Source organism: Scardinius erythrophthalmus (genome assembly GCF_964197995.2).
Source record: "Scardinius erythrophthalmus genome assembly, chromosome: 21".
NCBI lineage: Eukaryota > Metazoa > Chordata > Actinopteri > Cypriniformes > Leuciscidae > Scardinius > Scardinius erythrophthalmus.
Window position 1 is genome coordinate 1,548,757 of NC_138241.1, and position 17,429 is coordinate 1,566,185.

At 41.6% G+C, this 17,429-nt stretch overlaps 1 protein-coding gene across 2 annotated transcripts in view; it reads right to left on the minus strand.

Annotated features, from left to right (window-relative positions):
- Positions 1 to 15,322, minus strand: part of heatr5b (HEAT repeat containing 5B) — a 51,084-nt gene extending 35,762 nt beyond the window's left edge. For both annotated transcript variants that reach the window (XM_081351414.1, XM_081351415.1), the window contains exons 1-10: positions 15,291 to 15,322; positions 14,374 to 14,504; positions 11,838 to 12,049; positions 7,737 to 7,845; positions 7,428 to 7,577; positions 6,811 to 6,982; positions 6,091 to 6,245; positions 4,572 to 4,821; positions 2,499 to 2,654; positions 1,232 to 1,482 (exon numbers count right to left, since the gene is read on the minus strand). In XM_081351414.1, coding sequence (XP_081207540.1) covers positions 1,232 to 1,482; positions 2,499 to 2,654; positions 4,572 to 4,821; positions 6,091 to 6,245; positions 6,811 to 6,982; positions 7,428 to 7,577; positions 7,737 to 7,845; positions 11,838 to 12,049; positions 14,374 to 14,499 — 1,581 coding nt within the window. In that variant the 5' untranslated portion in view covers positions 14,500 to 14,504; positions 15,291 to 15,322. The remainder of the gene's footprint in view (positions 1 to 1,231; positions 1,483 to 2,498; positions 2,655 to 4,571; positions 4,822 to 6,090; positions 6,246 to 6,810; positions 6,983 to 7,427; positions 7,578 to 7,736; positions 7,846 to 11,837; positions 12,050 to 14,373; positions 14,505 to 15,290) is intronic.
- Between the last annotated feature and the right edge of the window lie 2,107 nt (positions 15,323 to 17,429).

A 17,429-nucleotide genomic window follows, 5' to 3' on the forward strand; every position in this document is an offset into this window, starting at 1 on the left:
GAGGGGCGGCAGTGGAGACTCAGACTGGGATCAGGAAGGGCAGCAGTGGAGACTCAGATTGGGATCAGGAGGAGAGGCAGTGGAGACTCAGACTGGGATCGGGAGGGGTGGCAGTGGAGACTCAGACTGGGATCGGGAGGGGCGGCAGTGGAGACTCAGACTGGGATCAGGAAGGGCAGCAGTGGAGACTCAGATTGGGATCAGGAGGAGAGGCAGTGGAGACTCAGACTGGGATAGGGAAGGGCGGCAGTGGAGACTCAGACTGGGATCGGGAGGGGTGGCAGTGGAGACTCAGACTGGGATAGGGAGGGGTGGCAGTGGAGACTCAGACTGGGATAGGGAGGGGCGGCAGTGGAGACTCAGACTGGGATAGGGAGGGGCGGCAGTGGAGACTCAGACTGGGATAGGGAGGGGCGGCAGTGGAGACTCAGACTGGGATAGGGAGGGGCGGCAGTGGAGACTCAGACTGGGATAGGGAGGGGTGGCAGTGGAGACTCAGACTGGGATCGGGAGGGGCAGCAGTGGCAGGGTAGCTGCACAATTTTTAAAGTCAAATTTAAGGCTTTTTAAGACCTGAAGAAATCAAAATTAATACAGTACATTAGGGGTGCGCAATATTGACAAAAATATGTCTCAATATTTTCAAAGTTTTGTTGATAATAATTAGATGATATTTTACTGATTGTGTTTTTGTACTGGTACCCTGGCTGGTTTAGGCCTGTTGTTGACAGCAGACTCATGAAGATAATATTCATATTTTTTATATTCTATGTCAGCTTGCACTCGCAGTGCCTCGTACATAGTTAAAACAATGATTACAATATCATCATAGTTCATAGACAATATCGCACACTCCTAAGCACATAAAGAATGAACTGACATTTACTCGTTTTCTTCTCTCCTCTCGCGTGCAGGAGACAGACGTAGGCTAATATGCCCGTAAGTGACGCGAATTGTCACGTAAACAAGCAAATCCACAGATAGAATTAAACAAATAATACGTAGGCCTACGCTAATTAGATAGTTTTAATTTCGAAAGCATTTAGATAAGTCTAAGTCAAAGTGTCATCTAAAATTTAAGACCTTTCATAAGTAAAAATAAGACTTTAAGACTTTTTTTGGCCTTAAATTTAAAAAATCTAATTAAGGATCCGCAGGGACCCTGAGTGGAGACTCAGACTGGGATTGGGAGGGGTGGCAGTGTCGGGAGGGAAGCAGTGGAGACTCAGACCTTGCCCTTGGAGTGTGGGATGCCCAGAGGACACTGATGGACTCCTCCGAGCAGAGCCGCCATGGCGAAGCTGTACCCGCTCACGGCCTCGGGCGAGTTCTTCAGGTTGTTGATGCACTCGGCGCAGCGGTCCAGCAGAGGCGTGAGCTGGTGTGGAAGAGCGACAGAAACGCAGCGCAGACACCAGGCAGCCGACAGACGAGCCGCCATACTCGGATGCAGCAGCACAGACGTCACCGTCTCCAGAAAACCTGCACACATCATCACAGGCGTCCAGATAGTGAGCCGACTACGCTGCTAACAGTTTGACTTTAAAGAAATCCAAAACACTTCTGTCCCTCCATTGAAAGTCCATGTAATCAAAACTTTCAAGCTACAAAAGTTCATAAAGAGATTGTAAAAACTCCACATCAAATATGGAAAAAGGAAGCTCAACCGTTTTTTGCTTGAACAATTCCTATTGGTTCCCGAGCTTTAGTTTACCATATTTGATGAGCTCAATGTACATTATATGTGAATAAAAGCCTAAATTAAATCTTTTAATCATATAAAGTGATCGTGTCTCTTCAGAAGACTTGGATTAAAGTGTTCCATTCAATAATGGATGTATTTTACCATCTCGTTTTGAAGCATCAGAGTTCTGTGTGAACAGACTGTGGAGGGACAGGAATATCTCAGATTTCATTAAAAATATCGAAGATGATTTTCATAAGTTTTGAAGATAAAAGTCTTATAGGTTTGGAATAACATTTTACATTTTAAATATATGTAATGTATAAATGTATGAATAAGGAAAGAATTTTGAGGGTTGAATGAGACATGGACATTTGCCAAAAAGAACAGTGACAAACTTGCCATCATAACATCAACTACAAATTCCATATACCAAATAATGTAGTAATCTCTATTTATAAATCAAAAAAGAAAAGCTAAATCATAAGTGGACGTTTCAAAATGCTAATGACCTAAAGTATGCAAGCAACAAGGAAAACGGGAAAAGGAACGGCTCAGAAGAAAGAAATGGAGCATGTTGGGACGCATGGATTCTCAGACAGTGATAATTACACATGCCTAAAATACAGTATTTCTGCCAAAAATGGCACTAGAAAAGTGCTACTAAAATTAAGTGTCAGGGTGAAATTTAGCTTGAGCATCCATGGTAATGAAACATAAATATACAAAGACTTTTGATAAACATGCCACTATGGATGTTTGTCTGGTTCTGTACCCGACTGCTACATGTTGTGGTAATGTGCATTTCTCCTACCGACGGACGGCTCCAGGATCAGCGGAGAGGCCGTAGCGCTCAGACTCTGGACCAAACTGCCCAGCTCTTTCAGCGCGCACACCATCACATGCTGACTAGCCGACACGTCAGCGGCTCCGGCGCGGGTCTCGCTGCTCGGGTCGTTCACCACCGCCTCTGTGTGGGAGAGAGCACAGTCATGAGCGTCTTCATTCACACGGAGCGATCGAACACTCATCGTTGTCAGTTGTCAGTGTTGGGGACAGATTTTTTTAAAAGTCATGTGTTACAAGATTGCGTTACTCCCTAAAAAATAACTAATTGCATTAATTCCAGCCGCTCACTGGCTTCGTTCTTGAAGGAATCAGGCTTTTGAATAAAACGGTCGTATGAATGATTCAATGACTCACTTATTAAGACTGATGAATTGTAGATTCATTTGGTTTTTTTTTTTTTAAACAAAAATCACTCTTAAAAATAAATGTTCTTTATTAGCATCGATAGTTCCATGAACAATCTTTAAAGGGGTGGTATAATGCCCTTTTCACAAGATGTAAAATATATCTATGATGTCCCCAGAGTGTGTGTGTGAAGTTTTAGCGCAAAATAGCCCACAGATATTTTTTATATAGCAAGTTAAAGTTGTCACTTTTTGAGAGTTTGCAAAAACGCACCGTTTTGTGCCTGGCCCTTTAAATGCAAATGAGCTGCTGCAGAGGGCGGGGTTTCAAGAGCTTGTGTCTGTTAGCAGCAGCTATTACCTCACGCAGACACACTAAAATTACAGAAACTGTTCTGCCTTTAATGTTAAACGGAGTCAGATAAGGATGGAGAGACTCAAGAAGAATTGACAACATGTAGAATGCAACAGGACGTCTCTGAATGGTTAGTTGATGAATTTATGTTGCTGATGTGGAGTTAACTATCTTCAATTAGGATATTCTGTCATGATAAATCTATAAATCGCTCATATAGGAACTGTTGTGAGATGCACACAGAGTGACTTTCTATTGCATGTGAAAAGATGGATGCTAAAGTTTGAGCTGACTCACAAATTTACTCTTATACAACAACTTTTCCTCTTTTCAACATGGACTGCGTGTTCCCAGGGGCGGGGTTTATGTAAATTCTAGGGTTAGTGATGTCACTAACCCGAGAGGAATGTCGTGTAGTCCCAACCAGCCGTTTGTTGTAGTCCTTTTCTTTAAAAGCAAATATCTTCCTTTGCTTTGAACTTTGAGCGTTGTAACTTTGCAGATGTTGTTTTTGCTCAAACAGCAACATTACACACTAACTAAAGTTAGAAAAGTCAAATCACTCTCAACCACCCCTTTAACATCCATGGAATCTTTCCATTGCATAAAAGTTTTTTTTTTTGGAGTGGAAAAAGGTTCTTTAAAATATTGTACAAATCAGGCTTTTGAACAAATTGGTTGTATAAACGATTCAATGACTCACATATTAAGACAGTGACTTGCTGCCATTTACTTAAAAAGTAAATAAAAGGTTCTTTAAAATATTCAAATGTTTTTCACACAAAGAAAAACATGATTCTTTTAAGAACTGATCAATGAAAGGTTCTTTTCAAAGGAACCAAAAATGGCGAAAACTGCGAAAACCTCCATTTGGATGCATTATTTTTAAGAGTGTGACATCCTATTATTATTAAATTTATTGATTATATGTAAGAATTTGACGTAAAAGATTCATATCTAATAAGGATTAGTGCTGTGCAGCGATTAATCGCATTCCAAAATAAAACACACATGCATGTATATATTTGAGAAATATTTGCATGTATATACTGTATATATATTTATATATAATTTATATTATATATAAATATTTTATCAAATTGTTCTTAAATATATACATGCATGTTTGTGTATATACATGCATGATTGTGTATAATTATACACTACACACACAAATATTATGGAAACACAAATAATTATTTTGGATGTGATTAATCGTTGCACAGCCCTAGAAAAAAAAGCCCAATAACCGAGGACAAATGTGATTTCAGACACATGGATGGGCATCACTGATTGTGAATCACTCTTATGATCTGTCACAGTGTGGTCTCCATCTTACCCACAGCTCTCATCTGTTTGCTGATGGCCAGGCAGATCTCCTTGGCAGCAGCGATTTGAGCTTTCTCTCCCAGCAGCCCTCCCAGCGTCGCCCGCAAGGCGAAGGACACGCAGCGGCGAGAATACACGGCCTCCACGTGAGTCTGTGTGGCGCGCGGGTGAGCCACCAGCTCCAGCAGATGAGACAGAAACACTGCAAAGTTACGCTCCAGCCACTGGCCGCCCAGAGTCGTGACGAACACAACATACGCCTGCACGAAGAGACACCGATGAGCAGATGATTACACATGTAATGCAGTGAATAAAACCTTCTGTTGCTTTTTAGTTTAAAATAAAACAGAGAGTTTGGTCATGGCTGAGATAAAACCACAGTATAGAAAGAGTTATTATGCCAAACACCAGCTCATCAAATCATCATGCAGAGCGTTAAACATCATTTTGGTTTAAAGCCCCCCTGTAGTCAAGCATTTTATCCCTTAAAACTGATCTTTGATCATCAAAATGACATTTTTAAATGTTTTTTCCTTGAAAGTAATGTCTTCATGCCTTAAAATATCTTGAATGTAACTCGACACCCTTGCCTTATTTAGTATGCGCGGTTCTATGAATATGCAAATGAGTCCCGCCTCCACTCACTCACTCAGCTCAGAGATCCACTGGTTGACGATCACACGTTGATCTGATTGGTTACAAGGTAGTTTGTGACGTCAGAAACACCAGCGATTTCAAAGCGTGTTTTTGAGACTGTCTTTGGTTCACTGCAGTTTTAAGGAGGAAATACTCAACAATGGTGTCGACTTATGAATTTACACATGGTTTGTCTTAAAGCATATTAAAAACACCACATAGACACATAAACTACATTAAAAGCTGGATTTTCACCACAGAGGGACTTTAAATCTCATGTTCCTGTAATCTTGAATCAGAATAATTTCCTCTTGCAGCATCTCTTCTCTTCTCTGATGATGTGGGCGGGGCAACCTGTCACTCACATGAGATCAGCAAATAGCAAACCACAACCATCCAATCATCCAATCAATTCCCCATGGAAACAATCAAGCCCCGCCCACATTTGTTCTTGTCACAGAAGCGTTTCACTCTAATATACGACACAACAGAGGAAGATTTTTACTCCGCTTGCATGTCTGTATGCACAAATGTTAATGGTTTCAAACGTTGGTTATGTTCTTGAAGTATTTCAGCAGCAGATCAGTGGTTCCCTGCATGACATCTGCATTTATCTGTATTGTACATACATACATAATTATATGAAATCTAAATAGGAATTTGTGTTTAACTGATTACTAAGAATCAAAATGATAGGGACAGACCAAACGAATTGCCACTGTGAGTGAGTGAGTGAGTGTGTGTGTGTGTGTGTGTGTGTGTGTGTGTGTGTGTGTGTGTGTGTGTGTGTGTGTGTGTGTGTGTGTGTGTGTGTGTGTGTGTGTGTGTGTGTGTGTGTGTGTGTGTGTGTGTGTGTGTGTGTGTGTGTGTGTGTGTGTTAGCTTCAGTCTCACCTGAGTGACTCCGACGCGCACCTCTCGACTGACCGAAGCTCCTTTCAGCATCTCTCCTCCACTCTTCAGGAACCCTGATCCTCCGCGCAGGAACCCTGTGGACATCAGCTCCAGAACCTCCTCCAGAGTCGCTCGCTTCACGTTCTGACGCATCACTACACACACACACACGTGGCATACAGTCAAACCAAAACTTATTCAGACACCATTTTGATTGATATTTACTAGTGTTTGCAGGACACTATAGTTCATTTATGTGAGTGAGGAGAGCAAAATAAAGTAAACTGTGACATATTTACACCCAAACACTCTTCACACAGAGACTACCAGTGACATTTATACACATTTGGGAGCAAAAATGATTCAGACACTTTGAGCTGATCATGTTTTGCTGAAGTGTGTTTTCTTTAATTGCTAATGCTCTTTTTACACACAGACTGAACACAATGAAGCATTGCTTGGTGATTGGTTGAGCTAAACTGGTATTATCTAATTGTGTAGTTAAATTTAACAGCTGACAGATATTCAACATAATTCATGTGTGAGACAGAAGGATGGTGTGTGTATCCGGGCAGGTGTAAGTGTGTATGCGGGCAGGTGTGTGTGTGTGTGTGTGTGTGTGTGTGTGTGTGCGTGTGTGCGTGTGTGTGTGTCCAGACAGGTGTGTGTATGTGTGTGTGTGTGTGTGTGTGTGTGTGTGTGTGTGTGTGTGTGTCTCACCGGTGGCCTGTTTGGGCATGAGCGCGGTGGCCATGGCGGTTCCCAGCAGTGAGGACACAGCGACACGCACACCGTACGTCGAGCCCTCCAGAGCCTTGAAACACAGAGTGGCCACGTTCTCCAGCTCAGTGGTCCAGATGAACACGGCCTCGTTCTGCAGCTCTAGCAGACACTGACCAAACACATCATCATCATCATCATCATCAGGCCCAATCACAGTCAGCTCTAGCAAACATCACTTCACAAGATCTGTGGATATTCGACTCGATGAAGAGTCTCTTCTGCTCACTAAAGCTGCATTTATTTGATCTAAAATACTAAAAACAGTGAAATATTATTCCACTGTAAATCAGCTGTTCTCTATGTGAATATACAGTAAAGTGTAATTTATTCCTGTGATCAAAGCTGAATGTTCAGCATCATTACTCCAGTCTTCAGTGTCACATGATCCTTCAGAAATCATTCTGATATGAGGATTTGATGCTCAAGAAATTTTTATGATTATTATCAGTGTTGAAATCAGTTGTGCTGCTTCATATTTCTGTGTGAACTGTGAGGGTGTATGAGCATGTGTGTGTGTGTGTGAGTGTGAGTGTGTGTGAGAACCTCCTCCTCACCTTGGCGACGGCGCAGCGGACGGCCATGGATCTGTCGGTGAGCATCGAGCGCGTGTTCTTATAGATGTCTCTGTGACACGAGGCCGCCGCTCCACCGAGACCACTGAGAACTTTCTGCAGACTCAGCAGGATCTCGCCTCGACCCTGAGCCTGAAACACACACACACACACACACACACACACACACACACACACACACACGGCAGCTTGAGAAACTGAAGGAGAGGAATAACAGGTCAGAGCTGCACTCACACACACACAGAGCTGCTGTACCTCTGCACTGTTCACACAAACACACACACACTGTACCTCTGCACTCTTCAGGGCTTTCAGGAGGTTGTTGATGGTTTCAGGGAAAGAGCTGCCCAGCATTCGGCCCATCCGCTCGTAGAACGCCCCGACACACGCCACCGCAGCGCTGCACACACACACAACACACACACGTCAGTGTGAGTATATGTGAGTGAGTGAGTGAGTGTCAGTATGTGTGCGAGTGTGAGTTTGTGAGTGTGAGAGTATATGTGAGTGTGAGTGAGTGTAAATGAGTGTGTGAGTGAGTGAGTGTGTGTGTTTGTGCAAGTTTGAGAGTATATGTGAGTGTGTGGATATATGCAAGTGTGTGAGTGTGAGCAGGCCCGGAGTGGGTAATCGGGAGAATTCCCGGTGGGCCGCAATTGCTTATAAAGTCAGAACTGCAAGATATAGAGTCAGAATTGTGATATAAAGTCGCGTTATAAAGTCAGAATTGCGAAATATAAAGTCAGAATTGTGTGAAATAAAGTCGCAATTGCTTATAAAGTGTAAGTGAATTATTATTTAACCTTTACATTATTTGTTATTAATACAAACTACACAATAGTAAGAGCTGAACTTGCTTCATTTATCCAGAAAAAGTGCTAATTTGGAATTCCACCATGGAAAAAGTGGGCCGGTCTTGGGCCTGAAACTCCCGGGCTGAAAAGTGGCCCCACTCCGGCCCTGAGTGTGAGTATGTGTGTGTGTGTGTGTGTGTGTGTGTGTGTGTGTGTGTGTGTGTGTGAGAGTGAGTATGCGAGTGAGTGAGTGAGTGAGTGAGTGAGTGAGTGAGTGAGTGAGTGAGTATGTGAGTGAGTGAATGAGTGAGTGAGTGAGTGAGTGAGTGAGTGAGTGAGTGAGTGAATGAGTGAGTGAGTGAGTGAGTATGTGAGTGAGTGAGTGAGTGAGTGAGTGAGTGAGTGAGTGAGTGAGTGAGTGAGTGAGTGAGTATGTGAGTGAGTGAGTGAGTGAGTGAGTGAGTGAGTGAGTGAGTGAGTGAGTGAGTGAATGAGTGAGTGAGTGAGTGAGTGAGTATGTGAGTGAGTGAGTGAGTATGTGAGTGAGTGAGTGAGTGAGTGAGTGAGTATGTGAGTGAGTGAGTGAGTGAGTATGTGAGTGAGTGGGTGAGTATGTGAGTGAGTATGCGAGTGAGTGAGTTAGTATGTGAGTGAGTGAGTGAGTGAGTCAAGTCAAGTCAAGTCAACTTTATTTATATAGCGCTTTTCACAATACAGATTGTATCAAAGCAGCTTCACAGTATTAAATAAAATAGTACATCAGTGTTTGTTTCTGGTGTAAAACATCCACGTTTGGTAATGTAGATCAATAGCACTGGTGAATCGATTAATCAATTTAAGCATCCCCAACTGAGCAAGCCAAAGGCAACAATGGCAAGGAACCGAAAAACTCCATTAGGTGACCTAATGGAGAAAAAAAAAAACCTTGGGAGAACCCAGGCTCAGTCGGGGGCCAGTTCTCCTCTGGCGTTTATGAAGTAGAGACCGGATTTAACTGTAAGATTAAAATATTATATGAATGCCTGGCTGAAGAGATGCGTCTTTAATCTAGTTTTAAACTGGGAGAGCGAATCTGAGCAACGAACAGTATCAGGAAGGCTATTCCAGAGTTTTGGAGCTAAATGTGAAAATGCTCTCCCTCCTTTGGTGGATCTGGATATCCTAGGTATGACCAGAAGCCTCGAATTTAGTGATCTTAAAGAGCGCGATGGATTATAGGGCGATAGAAGATCCGTTAAATAAACTGGAGCTAAGCCGTTTAGGGCTTTATAAGTCAGTAGCAATACCTTGTAATTAATACGGAACTTTATAGGTAACCAATGTAGAGATGATAAAATCGGTGTTATATGGTCAAACTTTCTTGATCTAGTAAGAACTCTAGCGGCGGCATTTTGGACTAACTGTAGCTTGTTTATTGAGGATGCAGGACAACCGGCTAATAACGCATTACAGTAATCTAGTCTCGAGGTCATGAATGCATGAACTAACTTTTCTGCATCAGAAACAGATAGCATGTTACGTAATTTAGCAATATTTCTAAGGTGAAAAAATGCTGTTTTTGTAACATATGAAATATGATTTTCAAAAGACAGGTTGCAGTCTAATATAACACCCAGGTCTTTTACTGTAGAGGATAAAGTAACAGGACACCCTACTATGTTAAAGTTGTATTGTAAGAGGTTTTGTGGGCGTTTTTTTGAACCGATAAGTATTACCTCTGTCTTATCTGGATTTAATAAAAGAAAATTGTGCGTCATCCAATCTTTTATATCTTTAACACACTCTGTCAATTTGGATAATTTAGCGTTTTCATCCGGCCGTGATGAAATATATAGTTGAGTGTCATCAGCATAACAATGGAAACTAATTCCATGTTTCCTTATAATATTTCCAAGTGGCAGCATATATATTGAGAATAATAGAGGGCCTAACACAGATCCTTGCGGCACTCCATAGTTTACTGGAGTTATGATCAATTTTTCTCCGTTTAAATAGACAAAATGGTAGCGGTCAGATAGGTATGATCTGAACCAGCTTAATGCTTGTCCTTGAACACCGGTATAGTTTACCGGTGAGTGAGTGAGTGAGTGAGTTAGTATGTGAGTGAGTGAGTGAGTGAGTGAGTGTGTGTGTGTGTGTGTGTGTGTGTGAGTGTGTGTGTGTGTGTGTGTGTGTGTGTGTGTGTGTGTGTGTGTGTGTGTGTGTGTGTGTGTGTGTGTGTGTGTGTGTGTGTGTGTGTGAGTGAGTGAGTATGTTAGTGAGTGAGTATGTTAGTGAGTGAGTATGCGAGTTAGCATGTGAGTGAGTGAGTGAGTGAGTATGCGAGTTAGTATGTGAGTGAGTGAGTATGTGAGTGAGTGAGTGAGTGAGTGAGTGAGTTAGTATTGAGTGAGTGAGTGAGTGAGTGAGTGAGTGAGTGAGTGAGTGAGTGAGTGAGTGAGTGAGTGAGTGAGTGAGTGTGTGTGTGTGTGTGTGTGTGTGTGTGAGTGAGTTAGTGTGTGAGTGAGTTAGTATGTGAGTGAGTATGTGAGTGAGTATGTGAGTGAGTATGTGAGTGAGTGAGTATGGGAGTTAGTATGTGAGTGAGTGAGTGAGTGAGTTAGTATGTGAGTGAGTGAGTGAGTGAGTATGTGAGTGAGTGAGTGAGTGAGTGTGTGTGTGTGTGTGTGTGTGTGTGTGTGAGTGAGTTAGTGTGTGAGTGAGTGAGTATGTGAGTGAGTATGTGAGTGAGTGAGTATGGGAGTTAGTATGTGAGTGAGTGAGTGAGTTAGTATGTGAGTGAGTGAGTGAGGGTGTGTGTGTGTGTGTGAGTGAGTATGCGAGTGAGTGAGTGAGTGAGTGAGTATGTGTATGAAGGTAAATCAGTAGCAAAACTCGAGAGCACGTAAATGTGAATTTGAGAACTTGTACAATAAATATTCGTACTTGTACATGAACATTTACACTCACAGCTCAAATGTGAAAACCTGTCAAATAAAAATCTGAAGTTGAATGTTGAAATTTGCACTCGCAGACAATAGTCACAAACCTGTATTCTGAATCTGAAGCTGCAGACGAGTAGACACAAATGTGTAAAATGCCATTCACAGAAATACAACGACAGACACAAACTTGTAATATATATTTTGCGTTTAATCTTACGTTCACATTCGCGGTACTACCTCAATTAGGCACTTGCAACTTCTCAAATCTGTCACTGCAATTTCAAATTTCGCACCTTGACTTTTGCTACTCTTTTCGCGATATATCAGGTGCAAAACTAACTTGTGCACTTGAAACTCAGAGGCGGTGAGAGAGAAAGGGGGGCGGGAGGAGGGGGGGTCAAAGGAGCCGTTTTATTGGTTGGCACCTAGCCAATGAAATGAGACTTCGATGATGTCATGAAACCCGCGTGCACTGAAACTATTAGACTGATATTAAAAGAAATAAACAATATTATCAAACTCAGTAAACACCATGCTAATAATGCATACTACAGAAAAGCAGATGAGCACAGAATATGACGAAAGAAAGCAAATGTGTGTTCAGTGCAAATAAACTTGCTGCCTGTGTTTTATTAATAATGCAACGAATTATGTGTTTTTGTTATTTCACTCACAGTTTGGTGGGTAAGTAAGCAGCGGTGTCATCTTTGCTCCTGATGATGTCATTGCACCGGTCGAGTGTCTGGAAGACGGTGAAAGTGTCGCCGATGGAGTAAAGCACCGCCAGGTTCTTGGAGAGCAGCTTACGAGTGGGCGGCCCGGGGGAACTACTGATCAACCCCGTCAGCTGCTCCACCAGCTGCTTCTGCTTCTCCTTCACATCCACCTACACACACACACACACACACACACACACTGCTGATCAACCCCGTCAGCTGCTCCACCAGCTGCTTCTGCTTCTCCTTCACATCCACCTACACACACACACACACACACACACACACACTGCTGATCAACCCCGTTAGCTGCTCCACCAGCAGCTTCTGCTTCTCCTTCACATCCACCTACACACACACACACACACTGCTGATCAACCCCGTCAGCTGCTTCTGCTTCTCCTTCACATCCACCTACACACACACACACACACACTGCTGATCAACCCCGTCAGCTGCTCCACCAGCTGCTTCTGCTTCTCCTTCACATCCACCTACACACACACACACACACTGCTGATCAACCCCGTCAGCTGCTTCTGCTTCTCCTTCACATCCACCTACACACACACACACACACACTGCTGATCAACCCCGTCAGCTGCTCCACCAGCTGCTTCTGCTTCTCCTTCACATCCACCTACACACACACACACACACACACACACACACACACTGCTGATCAACCCCGTCAGCTGCTCCACCAGCTGCTTCTGCTTCTCCTTCACATCCACCTACACACACACACACACACACACACACTGCTGATCAACCCCGTCAGCTGCTCCACCAGCAGCTTCTGCTTCTCCTTCACATCCACCTACACACACACACACACACACACACTGCTGATCAACCCCGTCAGCTGCTTCTGCTTCTCCTTCACATCCACCTACACACACACACACACACACACACTGCTGATCAACCCCGTCAGCTGCTTCACCAGCAGCTTCTGCTTCTCCTTCACATCCACCTACACACACACACACACACTGCTGATCAACCCCGTCAGCTGCTTCTGCTTCTCCTTCACATCCACCTACACACACACACACTGCTGATCAACCCCGTCAGCTGCTTCTGCTTCTCCTTCACATCCACCTACACACACACACACTGCTGATCAACCCCGTCAGCTGCTTCTGCTTCTCCTTCACATCCACCTACACACACACACACACACACACACACACACACTGCTGATCAACCCCGTCAGCTGCTCCACCAGCTGCTTCTGCTTCTCCTTCACATCCACCTACACACACACACACACACACACACACACTGCTGATCAACCCCGTCAGCTGCTTCTGCTTCTCCTTCACACACACACACACACACACACTGCTGATCAACCCCGTCAGCTGCTCCACCAGCTGCTTCTGCTTCTCCTTCACATCCACCTACACACACACACACACACACACACACACTGCTGATCAACCCCGTCAGCTGCTTCTGCTTCTCCTTCACATCCACCTACACACACACACACACACACACACACACACTGCTGATCAACCCCGTCAGCTGCTTCTGCTTCTCCTTCACATCCACCTACACACACACACACACACACACACACACACACACACACACACACACACAACTGATCAACTCCGTCAGCTGCTCCACCAGCAGCTTCTGCTTCTCCTTCACATCCACCTGCGCTCACACACGATCAGATCACACACACATCACGGGTAACACACACTGCACATGCATACACACACACACACACAACAGTGTACTGTGTGTTCAGCATTCATCTAATATTATCAAAAGGAGAGTTTTCCCTCTGAGCGTACGTTCTTATAGATGTCTCTGTGACAGGCGGCCGCCGCTCCACCGTGAAACACACACACGGCAGCTTGAGAAACAGTTACACACTCACACAGACACACTCACACCAAAATCTCAGGTGAAAATTGTAATTTTGACTCCCTCTACACAATAGTGAATTCATCAATAAATATACACCCATTACGTTAAATATGTTGGCTTTCGTCTTCATTTATGTATTTCTTTCACAAGATGAAAATGAAGATGTTTGGACTGCTTGAGTTACACAGAATGATCTCAGATCAGCAGAAACTGCAACAACAGCGTAGAACACATTACAGAAACACAATCCTGAAGGAGTCTGCAGGGAATAAACATGATCAACCGGCCTCAGATCTGAACACACTACACATGAAGAACTCTGCAGAGTGTCTGATCTAACACAGAAGCAGAAGTTATTTCAAATGTATCTGTTTATATACAATTTGTGCTTTTACAAACACTTTGTGCATGTATGTTGATTAGATTTTATAATTACAGCAGCCATAGTTGTTGTAATTCAAAATTCATTTACTGAGATATTTTATATAAATGATGTGCATTTTTATGGTTAAAAAACACATTTCCCTCACATGTGTAAAAATGGCCAATGGCTAAATATTGCTCATTATTTAGAGGCAAACGCATGTGTTTCTCCGTGATCGTTTACCTTGTTAGCAGCGATGAGAACTTTATCCAGGAAGCGGAGCCACTCGAAGATGAAGACGGCTCTCTTGGCCTCGGTGACGTGAGCCAGAGCTTCTTCATTCAGCAGCAGACTGTGGGCCAGCTCCATGCTTACTACACCCATCACACACACACACAACACACACAAGAGGAACCAGTCATACTCATGAATCAATACAATAAATAATAAATAATACATTCAAATAACAAATAAATAATACTGACACACACATAGTAAAATAAGTAAAAAATAAATAGCCTAAGTAATAAGATTAAATGAAATAAACAAAATAAAATAAACAAAAAGATTAAAATACAAAATATGATACAAATAAATAACATTAGAACATCCTCATAGTAATAAATGAATAAATAATAGATTCAAATGAATTCTAAAAGTTACATAAAAAAATAAATAGATTAAAATAAATAATAAAAATTTTAAATAAACAAATAAACAATACACAGCACAGTGCTATAGCGAGTAAAAAAATATTCTCCAAATAATATTTTACATATTTATAGGCTAATATGTATTTGTCACAGTATAAATTGGGTCTTTACACATAACGTTACATTTATATCTGCCTTTTAAATGTAAGGACGGGGTCCCTCGCACGAGAATGATCATATGTGGCATATTAATGTTTGAACACCCTGTTCTAATATTAGAAAAAGAAAATATCTCAGATATTGCGTGAATTTGAACTACAATCATCACCACAATCCTTCAGTCTCATATGAATGACATGCTAAACTTGGCAGCTAATATGACAAACATTCACAACTAAACACCGGGAAATGAGGTATACATTTATCGAGAACAGACTGTCAATTATGACACGCGGCGGAATGATATAATAAACTAGATTTAGTTTATGACGTTAGCGTTTATCTTACCTGTTTTCTTGCGGTGATGTTGTGTGTTTGTATTGATGTTGGCGGAAGGGTTCATGCAAGCGGGTCACTTCCGCCTTCACAGCCAATGAATGGAGAGAATGCTGTCACGTGCGTGGAAGTGAACGTTAACTTCCTCCAGGGGGCGCGCGGATGTCTGGACCATGGTCTGAACAGCATAGTATGAACATTCAAATGTATTTTATGTTTAATAACTGAAACATAATCCTTTCCACAGGTTATTTTCAACATGAAAATCCGCCCAGCGATAACTGCAATTATTTTTTATGAAATCCTCTACTCTGTAATCGCATACGAGTGTCATTGGTTTCTCTGCCAACGCTGAGGAAAATAACAGAGGCCACGTGACTACGTAATTCTGGGGCGTAATCGGGGCGCGTTCACGTCGTTTTACATATATATTTATAGACAGTAAGTATATATCCAGCTAAAAGTGTGTTAGAGAGGTTTAATTTAGATATTGATTCATGTGATTTTTGTTCAATAAAAAAAAAAATCTAATTTAATTGTATTTTTTTGTGTGGGGGGGGTGGACAATTTCATTAGAAGGAAAGCAAATGTTATATATATTTTTTTTAATAATAATAATAATAATAATAATAATAATTTAACTTTTATTGTACAACTTTTTATTATTTTGGGAAAAATTCACATACACAAGAAGAAATAGTCAGGATCCAAGCCTAAATGTATTCATTTTCTTCAGGAGATTTAGGATTATTGAACCATTCTGGAGAACATTGTCAATAAGAAAGCAAGAATGACCTTTGATTGTGAGATTATGACATTAATTAATCAATTTGTACACTCTGATATTTTATTTTATTCTATTTTGGATACAGGCTATTAATATGTGAATTCTGTTTACTATATTGTATACTACTTACGTTCGTTGAATAATAATAAAAATAATAATAATAAAAAATAAAATAAAAACTTTCTCAGAACTTTAGCTAACTGAAACGGCTGGACGAAAAAACTGAGAACCCAAGAGCACATCAGCTCAAACTATTTATTGGACAAAATAATCAAAGTAAAAGGAAACAATATTTAATCAGGCAGCCGAGCAAGAGGCGAAGAGATGATGAAAAATACAACAATACTTGAGAGGCTGGAGAGTGAAAACACTGGCAGAGAAGGAAGATAGAGAGGGAATCTAGTGTGAGAAATCAAGCGAGAGGGGAATCAGGAGAGAGAGAGAGCTGTGCACGAATCACAATGTCAAGTCAAGTCTCCTTCATTTATACTGCACTATTAACAATAGACTGTTTCACAGCAGCTTTACAGTGATAACAGGAGATTACTAACCGAGATTGTTTAGGCTTCACAGCAGCTCTAGAATAAAGTTATTGTCCAGATAAAGTTAGTTTTGCAGCACAGCTGTGGTGATGTGGGAATATACTGGGAAACATAACAGATAAAGCAGGAGGAGCGATGATCACACCCGAGTCCTCACACTAATCTTCTGACAAGAGCCTCTCATACTTGAAGCATACAACAATTAATACATTGTTTGTTCAAAGTTATTTAATAGTTATTTAATGGCCTTTAATAATGCTCTCAAAGTATTATCACAAAAACATACATTGTTTATACAATGTGTTTTTTTTTTCTGTAATGTTTTAGTTGGACATTTGTCTAACTGTTTTAAATGTTACCACTTGTTTCAGAACGTTCAGAGAACATTCAAAATTATGAAGGATGATAAAATGGAATATTCTCTTAATGTTTACATTACCAAGAAGGGAAAAAAACATTTTTGAATGTTTTGAACATTCAGAAATAATGTTTTCATAACTTAATAATTCGCCAAACTGCTTGTCCGATGTAGGATGTAGCATCCTTTTGAGTTATGATGTTAAAGCTGGAAATTTAAATAAATTCTCTACAGTAAACAGAACAAATAAAACACGTAGACAGACAGTAATGTAGACAGTAAGTTACAGAATCAAAGTATAAATGAGACTGAGAAAGATGAGAGACAGAGACAAGAGAACATATAGCAATGAAGAGGCCAAACACAAATGTCATGGCTGTGAAGTGCAGAGTAACTGCAACAATGAGTAATTAAAGGGACTGTGTGTAGGAATTTCTCCCATCTAATGGTGAAATTGTATTTTG